General features: G+C 39.0%; 1 protein-coding gene across 1 annotated transcript in view; it reads right to left on the bottom strand.

Moving 5' to 3' along the window:
• The window catches only part of LOC139757386 (phosphoglucomutase-1-like), a 45,972-nt gene that overhangs the window by 18,978 nt on the left and 13,625 nt on the right, over positions 1-13,369 (bottom strand). Inside the window, exons 3-6 of the mRNA XM_071677818.1 lie at positions 8,664-8,826; positions 6,098-6,216; positions 5,182-5,338; positions 1,943-2,035 (exon numbers count right to left, since the gene is read on the bottom strand). Of these exons, the coding sequence (XP_071533919.1) occupies positions 1,943-2,035; positions 5,182-5,338; positions 6,098-6,216; positions 8,664-8,826 (532 nt within the window). The remainder of the gene's footprint in view (positions 1-1,942; positions 2,036-5,181; positions 5,339-6,097; positions 6,217-8,663; positions 8,827-13,369) is intronic.

The raw sequence follows: 13,369 nt of genomic DNA, 5'->3' as shown, positions 1-13,369 counted from the left end.
AGATCTCTGCTTGATGTCCAAGTCTTTGAAATGTGTTTGCTTTCATTCCTCCTTTCATTTTTACTTCTATATATATTTAGAGAGCATAATGTCTGCTATCAACATCCACACAGAGTAGATGCATTCTGAAAAGCTTGATCACCTTCCTATTTCTTGTGATGCTTTCTAAAACCTCTTCAGGCTCTATCCTTGCTTTTAAAACTACATTACTATATAACATGTAATTCCCTGCTCTCAATTTTTCACCCCTTCTATCATATCTCACAAAATTCCTCCATCCAAGACAACACTTTATCTTTTGTGCCTATTCCAAACCTCTTCACATGCTATACAAATGTTCCTTTAATCAAACTTTGAATAATGTTTAAATCTGCTCAGAAGAGCTGGTTTAGTTTGCTTACAATATTCTTAGACTTACCCAATTTTCAGTTCATTTCATCACATCACAATCATAGTCCCTAACTCCATCATCTAAGCTAATACAGTATGTGGCTTATCTCTATAATATTTTCATATATATGGTAAACCACTGAATCAGTCCCTATTATGTGCTTCTTCCTTCAACATTTCATTTTGTCTACAATATTAATGCCTTATCAGATGATATCAATACCATTTGTCTATAATATCACCGCCTTATCAGATGATATCAGTACCAATCTTTATTCACTGCGGTGGTATAAGCATATCACAATCTCCGCAATTATCACAACTGACATTCTCAAGGCAAATGTGAGATCCAAAAATTTTGCTCTTCCACTAAAACCTAGTTCATCATGGCATCTAGCTCTTCTATGATAATGCTGTCAATTACTAATTTTCATATATTCCCTCCCCATATTTCTTGACAGTTTTCCATTAATTTTCATATTATATCTTTTAAACCAAAACTCTATCCACTCCCTAGTCAAGCAGCTCTGCAGCTGATATCTCATCTTGACCATATACCCACATGCAAGATCCATCACATTCAGGTTTTCTAACACTACTGTGTTTTCACCTATCCTGTGTTTTCACCTATCCTAAAAAATTTCCTTATTTAGCAATTGTAGACACATATCCTATTATAAAATGAGTCTTTAACATCTGCTCTTAGGACCAGATGATTAATTTGGAATTCAATCAATGCTTCCTTTGTATCTTTTCATAAACACTAAACCTTCCTTGACTCTAATTTTCTTATTACAATTTTCTATCACTTTCATAGCCAAGCCCCTAAACAACCTCATTTCACACACATCCATCAAACCTGTGTCCTTTTTCAAAATCTTTCAGCATAAAATATCCCATACATTCACCCTTATTTTAACCTGCTCTGTACATGCAACTTTTTCTCTTTTTGTTACCTCCTTAACCAACTTCAGCCAGCATACTGGAAAAAAAAGCTTGTTACTAGTTCTTTAAAAAACTCATCTGTGCTATGTATTTCTATTTGTAAACATTTTAACCTCATATCCCTCACACTATAGCTATGGCAGTCAACTTTACTTAGTTCTAGGGCCTTACTCCATAATGATAACCACTCAAATGTGCACCAAGCCGGTACTTCATATAAATTCTTCACGTGAAAAGAACTGCATTTGTAACAATGAGAACCAATAACAAATGATAATGTTATTAATCAAAATTCTTTAATTAAAAATGGACTACTTAAAAACAAAACATAAAGGAACAATCACTGAAAGGTGCCATTAAATCATCAGGTTGTCATGAGACAATGGTTGAACACTGAATACCAAACCAGCAAGCAAGAGAGAAAAAGACTAAAAAATCTTCTGACACGATTTTTTGTAGTTTAGGCTTAATATCCAAACATTCTTGGCAATGTGGTCTGCCAACATAATCTCTCTCCATACATTCAAACATAGTCATCGCTTGAGTATGAGCAAAAGAACACTATAATACACCAAAATATGAATAAAGAAATGTTTATAAAACCAACCTCCAAAGTCTTCTGTGGGATGTATATCAATGGCACACCCTGGGCTGGCTTTGAGTTCTTCCAAGAAAATGCGACGAACATAGGGCCCAGTCACTAAAACATAAAATACTGAATATTAGGAAGATTATATGAAGTTTGTGTTTTAAGTGCAAACATCTCAAATGGGCCCATTAAGAAAGACTTCACTTTCACTCCCACCTTCTCTGTCATTTAATTTCTTCATGTGAATTTCAAGATATCTTTTATGTAAATTATCCACAGTGTGTTGCTCTATTTAAACACTAATGTAAGACCAAACCAAACGTGCATGGCATTTATTCTAACAGGGCAACTTTCTCCCTCATTCCCTAGACAGCAGCAAACTCTTCATGCCAACAATGTACCAAATATTTAAGGAAATATAGCACTCTTGTTTTTTCCTAGCGCTACCTCACGCACGTGCGGGGGGAGATGGTTGTCATTTCATGTGTGGCAGGGTGGCGACGGGAATGAATGAAGGCAGCAAGTATGAATTACGAACATGTGTATATATGTATATGTCTGTGTATGTATATGTATGCATTGAAATGTATAGGTATGTATATGTGCATGTGTGGACATCATGTATATACACATGTATGTGGGTGGGTGGGGCCATTCTTTCGTCTGTTTCCTTGCGCTACCTCGCTAACGCGGGAGACAACAACAAAGTATAATAATGATAATATAATAAGCACTGAATAATAACCCCAAAACTTAAACAAAAGTGGATGGGACAAGGAGAAGGGGGAGACCAAATAAAAGATAGAAGGATGGACAGAGAAACATTCTGAGTGTTGGGGGTACGAAAATTCAGAGTGATAGACATGCAGAGGATAAAGTGAACTGGAGCGATGTGGTATACAGGGGACGACATGCTTTAAATGGACTGAATCTGGGAATATGAAACTATTGGAGGAAACCACAGAAAGGTCCACAGGATCTGGTTGTGGATGGCTTAATGTGGTTTTCAGTGCATTACACATCAGATACAGAATAGATGTGAGCAAATGAGTCCTTTCCTTTGTCTGTTCCTATCACTATCTTGCTAACATGGGAAACAGTGAACAAGTATTAAAGAAAGAAGACAAATTTATTAAAAAATTTGCCAAAAACATTTGTTGTACACAGTTCCAACAATTTTTTTTTTTTTTTTTTTTTATACTTTGTCGCTGTCTCCCGCGTTTGCGAGGTAGCGCAAGGAAACAGACGAAAGAAATGGCCCAACCCCCCCCCCATACAATGTATATACATACGTCCACACACGCAAATATACATACCTACACAGCTTTCCATGGTTTACCCCAGACGCTTCACATGCCTTGATTCAATCCACTGACAGCACGTCAGCCCCGGTATACCACATCGCTCCAATTCACTCTATTCCTTGCCCTCCTTTCACCCTCCTGCATGTTCAGGCCCCGATCACACAAAATCTTTTTCACTCCATCTTTCCACCTCCAATTTGGTCTCCCTCTTCTCCTTGTTCCCTCCACCTCCAACACATATATCCTCTTGGTCAATCTTTCCTCACTCATCCTCTCCATGTGCCCAAACCACTTCAAAACACCCTCTTCTGCTCTCTCAACCACGCTCTTTTTATTTCCACACATCTCTCTTACCCTTACGTTCCTCACTCGATCAAACCACCTCACACCACACATTGTCCTCAAACATCTCATTTCCAGCACATCCATCCTCCTGCGCACAACTCTATCCATAGCCCACGCCTCGCAACCATACAACATTGTTGGAACCACTATTCCTTCAAACATACCCATTTTTGCTTTCCAAGATAATGTTCTCGACTTCCACACATTCTTCAAGGCCCCCAGAATTTTCGCCCCCTCCCCCACCCTATGATCCACTTCCGCTTCCATGGTTCCATCCGCTGCCAGATCCACTCCCAGATATCTAAAACACTTAACTTCCTCCAGTTTTTCTCCATTCACACTCACCTCCCAATTGACTTGACCCTCAACCCTACTGTACCTAATAACCTTGCTCTTATTCACATTTACTCTTAACTTTCTTCTTCCACACACTTTACCAAACTCAGTCACCAGCTTCTGCAGTTTCACACATGAATCAGCCACCAGCGCTGTGTCATCAGCGAACAACAACTGACTCACTTCCCAAGCTCTCTCATCCCCAACAGACTTCATACTTGCCCCTCTTTCCAAAACTCTTGCATTTACCTCCCTAACAACCCCATCCATAAACAAATTAAACAACCATGGAGACATCACACACCCCTGCCGCAAACCTACATTCACTGAGAACCAATCACTTTCCTCTCTTCCTACACGTACACATGCCTTACATCCTCGATAAAAACTTTTCACTGCTTCTAACAACTTTCCTCCCACACCATATATTCTTAATACCTTCCACAGAGCATCTCTATCAACTCTATCATATGCCTTCTCCAGATCCATAAATGCTACATACAAATCCATTTGCTTTTCTAAGTTCCAACAATATCTGGCAAATTTTTACATCAGTTTTGTGCTGTAGCAAGTATCTACATCAGATTATTCTATCATCAGGCATATTTTTTCATGGCTTTAATACGAGGCTTTTAACTAAAATCCATCTTATCTCAAGAAATCTTAATATGATAAAAATCTCACACTTCTTAGAGATTCTATATAATGTTAATCATTGGTTGTAATTCTTTTCATAATAAAGTCCCATTTCACTCCATGAAATTCACAATCTAAGAAACTGATTTTAAATTGTACTGAGTATAGATTGTGAATTCTTTAAATAATAAAAATAAGGTACAGGGAGAAGATACCAAAAACTTACATGTGGCTCACTCTTAGTGTTATGTGACTTGAATGCAAGCCATAAAGCTTCAACTATATCTATGGGCCGAATCTGCAACATGTTGTTGATCATGACCACAACCTCAGTTATAAAACAGCTCTACCAGTTGGTACCTGACTTTCAACTGGGAAATGAACTGCTAATTGTGAGCCTTGTCCACTCTCATTTTTCCTTCTCACTACATGTCTTTCCTACTTAAGCTTGCATTTCCCCCTCTCTCTCGCCTTTCCATTCTTTTCTCCCCTTTCCCAACCCTTAACATCTATGTACACACATAAAAAAGACCAGCATTAAACATGATGCTCATTCTCCCTGGTCTAGAAAATGTACACAACTGACACAAGACCCAGAAAGAATCATCACAGCAAAGAAAACAATTTACACTTTACCTCCAAGCATAGAACTGATCATAAATTTCATAGGAGGATGGCCATTGGATCTCTGGAGAAGGGTTTGAATGGATTTGAAGTTGAATATATTTTTCATGTACTCTACATAATCTTCAACTGGATCAATCACCTCAACCTCAAATGGTCGAGAATTCACCTGCGACAGAATATATATATATATGTATTAAGATGAATAAATATATGTATTAAGATAAATAAATAAAGGCAGAAAGTATGAATTATGTACATGTGTATATATGTGTATGTCTGTGTGTGTATATATATGTGTACATTGAGATGTATAGGTATGTATATTTGCGTGTGTGGATGTGTATGTATATACATGTGTATGTTGGTGGGTTGGGCCATTCTTTCGTCTGTTTCCTTGCGCTACCTTCGTCTGTTTCCTTGCGCTACCTCACTGACGTGGGACACAGCAACAAAGCAAAATAAATAAAATAAATATCAAGATAAACTCAGGATAATAGGGGGCACAAATTATACTATTTAACTTTAATACTGTCCTAAGTTTCAACAATTATCAGCATAAGAGCAGAATAACATCAGTAATCACAATATTTCAACTATCATTTGATATATAACTTCATAGAAGAATAAGCAGCATATATAACTAATTGCTTCTGTGAATGCATATATCAACACTCAATATGCTGGCACTTCAATATCACAAACAAATGAAAGTCCAGTAAATTTGCATATCCTTGTTAACTTAGCCAACAAACAGGATACTTTGCCTAAAGCAATACAGAAAATGTGTTTTGCAGCACTATAACTTTTGTGTCTGGAATCATGCATGGGCTACCCTACAAGCAGTGTGGGACTAAATATGCTCATGAAATACACAGATGTCAACTCTCCTACATCAGTCACCAATTAGTTACACCAAGATGCTTACCATAAACTCTTTTTTGCTGACAATATGTATGTCACAGTCAAGCTCTGGGCAGATCCTGTACTCTAGGATGTTCTTGGTCAGGTCATGGATCTTATCTACTGCATGATCAGGGGCAGGGGCTGCAAGGGCAAAATTCATTCACTCTTATTCAGAAATTGCTTTGGTAAAGATCTTTTTCACAGATATAATAATAATCCAAGGTTAACAAATTTACATTTTCCAATATAGTTATGCTGTCTGATTCATGAAGAGATCTTCAACTAAAGTATCACCTATACAATATAAAACACAGAAGACTGTGAACAAATAGAAACAGAAAACTAATGGTAGCCTCAACACACACTGATCAAAGTTTGTACTATGTGAATATCCCTCTTGAACATATTGCTACTTGACCAGTTGAAGTTCTACTACAAATTGTAAATTTAAGTCTAAACACTATGAAAAATATATATAGCAATAAACTAGGAAAATTTTTACCAACACAAAGGAAAAGTATGAAATATGACACATGACAGCTAGACTGAGTATGAATGAATATGGCCTTTTTTTGTCTGTTCCTACAGCTGCCTCGCTGGGGGGGGTTTTGCTATTTTGTGTGTGGCGGGATGTCAACAGGAATGGATGAAGGCAGCAAGTATGAATATGCACATGTGTATATATGTATACTGTATGTCTGTGTATGTATGTGTTATGTATACATTGAAATGTAGATGTATGTACATATGCATGTACAGGCATTTATGTGTATACATGTGTGGGTTGGGCCATTCCTCGTCTGTTTCCTTGCACGACCTCACTGATGCTGGAGAAAGCAATTAAGTATAATAATAATAATAATAATAATAATAATAATAATAATAATAATAATAATAAGTGTGTAAATAATAAGTGGTAAAGTGTGTGAAAGAAGAAAGTTAAGAGTAAATGTGAATAAGAGCAAGGTTATTAGGTACAGTAGGGTTGAGGGTCAAGTCAATTGGGAGGTGAGTTTAAATGGAGAAAAACTGGAGGAAGTGAAGTGTTTTAGATATCTGGGAGTGGATCTGGCAGCGGATGGAACCATGGAAGCGGAAGTGGATCATAGGGTGGGGGAGGGGGCGAAAATCCTGGGAGCCTTGAAGAATGTGTGGAAGTCGAGAACATTATCTCGGAAAGCAAAAATGGGTATGTTTGAAGGAATAGTGGTTCCAACAATGTTGTATGGTTGTGAGGCGTGGGCTATGGATAGAGTTGTGCGCAGGAGGATGGATGTGCTGGAAATGAGATGTTTGAGGACAATGTGTGGTGTGAGGTGGTTTGATCGAGTAAGTAACGTAAGGGTAAGAGAGATATGTGGAAATAAAAAGAGCGTGGTTGAGAGAGCAGAAGAGGGTGTTTTGAAATGGTTTGGGCACATGGAGAGAATGAGTGAGGAAAGATTGACCAAGAGGATATATGTGTCGGAGGTGGAGGGAACAAGGAGAAGTGGGAGACCAAATTGGAGGTGGAAAGATGGAGTGAAAAAGATTTTGTGTGATCGGGGCCTGAACATGCAGGAGGGTGAAAGGAGGGCAAGGAATAGCGTGAATTGGAGCGATGTGGTATACCGGGGTTGACGTGCTGTCAGTGGATTGAATCAAGGCATGTGAAGCGTCTGGGGTAAACCATGGAAAGCTGCGTAGGTATGTATATTTGCGTGTGTGGACGTATGTATATACATGTGTATGGGGGGGGCTTGGGCCATTTCTTTCGTCTGTTTCCTTGCGCTACCTCGCAAACGCGAGAGACAGCTACAAAGTATATAAAAAAAAAAAATATAATATATATATATATATATATATATATATATATATATATATATATATATATATTATATATATATATATAATATAATATATATGTATAATATATATATAATATATATATATATTATCCCTGGGATAGGGGATTAAGAATACTTCCCACGTATTCCCTGCGTGTCGTAGAAGGCGACTAAAAGGGGAGGGAGCGGGGGGCTGGAAATCCTCCCCTCTCGTTTTTTTTTTAATTTTCCAAAAGAAGGAACAGAGAATTGGGCCAGGTGAGGGTATTCCCTCAAAGGCCCAGTCCTCTGTTCTTAACGCTACCTCGCTAATGCGGGAAATGGCGAATAGTTTGAAAGAAAGAAAGAATATATATATATATATATATATATATATATATATATATATATATATATATATATATATATATATATTCTTTCTTTCTTTCATACTATTCGCCATTTCCCGCATTAGCGAGGTAGCGTTAAGAACAGAGGACTGGGCCTTTGAGGGATTATCCTCACTTGGCCCCCTTCTCTGTTCCTTCTTTTGGAAAATTAAAAAAAAAAAAAAAATGAGAGGGGAGGATTTCCAGCCACCCGCTCCCTTCCCTTTTAGTCGCCTTCTACGACACGCAGGGAATACGTGGGAAGTATTCTTTCTCCCCTATCCCCAGGGATATATATATATATATATATATATATATATATATATATATATATATATATATATATATATATCATTAATAAAGAACATTGTTGCCAGAATAATGGAAAAGTTACCTCCATTAGCAATATTGAACTTGATACCAAAATCTCCCAGGGGTCCACCAGCATTGTGGCTAGCAGTGAGGATTATTCCGCCATTTGCCCCATACTTCCTGATGGCATAAGATACGGCTGGGGTCGACATGATGGCTTGCTTACCCACAATCACTCTCCGTACCTTGGGTTTTAACATACAGAAATTATCACACTCACATAAAATAAAACTTTCATAGTGTGTAAACATAATAAATTATTCATATAAACCCAGAACCCTTTTTAGGGGGCTTCATGACTCTTCTACACTCAGTAGCAGGGCCAGAATGTTCTTATAAGTGTGAGGTTCAAAGGTGACTTTTCACTAGCAGTGTACCCTCAAGCAGGTAAAGTCCGTAACACCAAAGCATATATATATATATATATATATATATATATATATATATATTATCCCTGGGGATAGGGGAGAAAGAATACTTCCCACGTATTCCCTGCGTGTCGTAGAAGGCGACTAAAAGGGGAGGGAGCGGGGGGCTGGAAATCCTCCCCTCTCGCTTTTTTTTTTTTTTTTTAATTTTCCAAAAGAGGGAACAGAGAAGGGGGCCAGGTGAGGATATTCCCTCAAAGGCCCAGTCCTCTGTTCTCAACGCTACCTTGCTAATGCGGGAAATGGCGAATAGTATGAAAAAATATATATATATATATATATATATATATATATATATATATTTTTTTTTTTTTTCAAACTATTCGCCATTTCCCGCATTAGCGAGGTAGCGTTAAGAACAGAGGACTGGGCCTTTTTCGGAATATCCTCACCTGGCCCCCTCTGTTCCTTCTTTTGGAAAATTAAAAAAAAACGAGAGGGGAGGATTTCCAGCCCCCCGCTCCCTCCCCTTTTAGTCGCCTTCTACGACACGCAGGGAATACGTGGGAAGTATTCTTAATCCCCTATCCCCAGGGATAATATATATATATTTTTCTTTCTTTTAAACTATTCGCCATTTCCCGCGTTAGCGAGGTAGCGCTAAGAACAGAGGACTGGGCCTTTTTTGGAATATCCTCAACTGGCCCCCTCTATTCCTTCATTTGGAAAAAAAAAAAAAAATGAGAGGGGAGGATTTCCAGCCCCCCACTCCCTCCCCTTTTAGTCGCCTTCTACGACACGCAGGGAATACGTGGGAAGTATTCTTAATCCCCTATCCCCAGGGATAATATATATATATATGTATATATATATATATATATATATATATATATATATATATATATATATATCTTTTCTTTCTTTCTTTCATACTATTCGCCATTTCCCGCGTTAGCAAGGTAGCGTTAAGAACAGAGGACTGGGCCTCTGAGGGAATGTCCTCACCTGGCCTCGTTCTCTGTTCCTTCTTTTGGAAAATAAAAAAAAAACGAGAGGGGAGGATTTCCAGCCCCCCGCTCCCTCCCCTTTTAGTCGCCTTCTACGACACGCAGGGAATACGTGGGAAGTATTCTTTCTCCCCTATCCCCAAAAGGAGGGACAGAGAAGGGGGCCAGGTGAGGATATTCCCTCAAAGGCCCAGTCCCCTGTTCTTAACGCTACCTCGCTAACGCGCACATGAGGGTGGAGGGGGTTGTTATTTCATGTGAGCGGGGTGGCGATGGGAGTAAATAAAGGCAAACGGTATGAATTATGTACATGTGTGTGTATATATATATATATATATATATATATATATATATATATATATTCTTTTTTTTTTATTATACTTTGTCGCTGTCTCCCACGTTTGCGAGGTAGCGCAAGGAAACAGACGAAAGAAATGGCCCAACCCCCCCCCCATACACATGTATATACATACGTCCACACACGCAAATATACATACCTACACAGCTTTCCATGGTTTACCCCAGACGCTTCACATGCCTTGATTCAATCCACTGACAGCACGTCAGCCCCGGTATACCACATCGCTCCAATTCACTCTATTCCTTGCCCTCCTTTCACCCTCCTGCATGTTCAGGCCCCGATCACACAAAATCTTTTTCACTCCATCTTTCCACCTCCAATTTGGTCTCCCTCTTCTCCTCGTTCCCTCCACCTCCGACACATATATCCTCTTGGTCAATCTTTCCTCACTCATTCTCTCCATGTGCCCAAACCACTTCAAAACACCCTCTTCTGCTCTCTCAACCACGCTCTTTTTATTTCCACACATCTCTCTTACCCTTACGTTACTCACTCGATCAAACCACCTCACACCACACATGTCCTCAAACATCTCATTTCCAGCACATCCATCCTCCTGCGCACAACTCTATCCATAGCCCACGCCTCGCAACCATACAACATTGTTGGAACCACTATTCCTTCAAACATACCCATTTTTGCTTTCCGAGATAATGTTCTCGACTTCCACACATTCTTCAAGGCCCCCAGAATTTTCGCCCCCTCCCCCACCCTATGATCCACTTCCGCTTCCATGGTTCCATCCGCTGCCAGATCCACTCCCAGATATATAAAACACTTCACTTCCTCCAGTTTTTCTCCATTCAAACTCACCTCCCAATTGACTTGACCCTCAACCCTACTGTACCTAATAACCTTGCTCTTATTCACATTTACTCTTAACTTTCTTCTTCCACACACTTTACCAAACTCAGTCACCAGCTTCTGCAGTTTCTCACATGAATCACCAACCACCGCTCTATCATCAGCGAACAACAACTGACTCACTTCCCAAGCTCTCTCATCCACAACAGACTTCATACTTGCCCCTCTTTCCAAAACTCTTGCATTTACCTCCCTAACAACCCCATCCATAAACAAATTAAACAACCATGGAGACATCACACACCCCTGCCGCAAACCTACATTCACTGAGAACCAATCACTTTCCTCTCTTCCTACACGTACACATGCCTTACATCCTCGATAAAAACTTTTCACTGCTTCTAACAACTTTCCTCCCACACCATACATTCTTAATACCTTCCACAGAGCATCTCTATCAACTCTATCATATGCCTTCTCCAGATCCATAAATGCTACATACAAATCCATTTGCTTTTCTAAGTATTTCTCACATACATTCTTCAAAGCAAACACCTGATCCACACATCCTCTACCACTTCTGAAACCACACTGCTCTTCCCCAATCTGATGCTCTGTACATGCCTTCACCCTCTCAATCAATACCCTCCCATATAATTTACCAGGAATACTCAACAAACTTATACTTCTGTAATTTGAGCACTCACTCTTATCCCCTTTGCCTTTGTACAATGGCACTATGCATGCATTCCGCCAATCCTCAGGCACCTCACCATGAGTCATACATACATTAAATAACCTTACCAACCAGTCAACAATACAGTCACCCCCTTTTTTAATAAATTCCACTGCAATACCATCCAAACCTGCTGCCTTGCCGGCTTTCATCTTCCGCAAAGCTTTCACTACCTCTTCTCTGTTTACCAAATCATTTTCCCTAACCCTCTCACTTTGCACACCACCTCGACCAAAACACCCTATATCTGCCACTCTATCATCAAACACATTCAACAAACCTTCAAAATACTCACTCCATCTCCTTCTCACATCACCACTACTTGTTATCACCTCCCCATTTGCGCCCTTCACTGAAGTTCCCATTTGCTCCCTTGTCTTATGCACTTCATTTACCTCCTTCCAGAACATCTTTTTATTCTCCCTAAAATTTAATGATACTCTCTCACCCCAACTCTCATTTGCCCTTTTTTTTCACCTCTTGCACCTTTCTCTTGACCTCCTGTCTCTTTCTTTTATACATCTCCCACTCAATTGCATTTTTTCCCTGCAATATATATATATATATATTGCCATGAAGCAGTATAACCAGAACTCCACCAGTAGAAGGTTCGAACTCCACGCCTACGTTGACATCATCAGCACAGCCGACGCCTTCAAGATCTCCAGACTGAACCACGAGGGATATCGTGTATTCTTTTGTTATAGTATTTTCTTGTGTTTCTTCAATTAATCTTTTTAACATTGCGGGAAAATTTATTGTTGTAAGTTGTGAATTTATAAATTTCATAACATTATGGATTTTTTTTATTGTATGTTGTAAATTTGGTGATGTATTCAGGACCCTTTTTACCTAAGATTTGTTTGTTTAATATGTCAGTAGCTTCCTGACCAATGATTTGTTTCAAAATCTTACCATTTTTGCTGTGGCTGTCCTCTATCAAAGGTACTTGTATGTACAGGACATTCTCAAATATTATAGGAAGGTATGTGCATAAACGTCAACTGCTATTGACGTTTGTGTAAATAAATTATACATTTCCTTTTTTCCATAGCCAGAGGTTGAACCATTATGTGACATTCTTTTTTTTCATTCATTTCAAGCTAGAAGTTTCAGTTTTCTAAATTGTTTCTTACATTTCTCATATGTATATATATGTATGTGTGTGTGTGTGTATATGTGCGTATGTATGTGTATGTGTGTGTATGTGTATATGTAAATATATATGTATATTATCCCTGGGGATAGGGGTGAAAGAATACTTCCCACGTATTCCTCGCGTGTCGTAGAAAGCGACTAGAGGGGACGGGAGCGGGGGGCCAGAAATCCTCCCCTCCTTGTATTAACTTTCTAAAATGGGAAACAGAAGAAGGAGTCACGCGGGGAGTGCTCATCCTCCTCGAAGGCTCAGAGTGGGGTGCCTAAATGTGTGTGGATGTAACCAAGATGTGA

The sequence above is a fragment of the Panulirus ornatus genome, chromosome 26 (assembly GCF_036320965.1).
Source record: "Panulirus ornatus isolate Po-2019 chromosome 26, ASM3632096v1, whole genome shotgun sequence".
In the NCBI taxonomy this organism is placed as follows: Eukaryota; Metazoa; Arthropoda; class Malacostraca; order Decapoda; family Palinuridae; genus Panulirus; species Panulirus ornatus.
The sequence above is the reverse complement of the archived record's forward strand: the minus strand, read 5'-3'. Positions and strand labels throughout refer to the sequence as shown.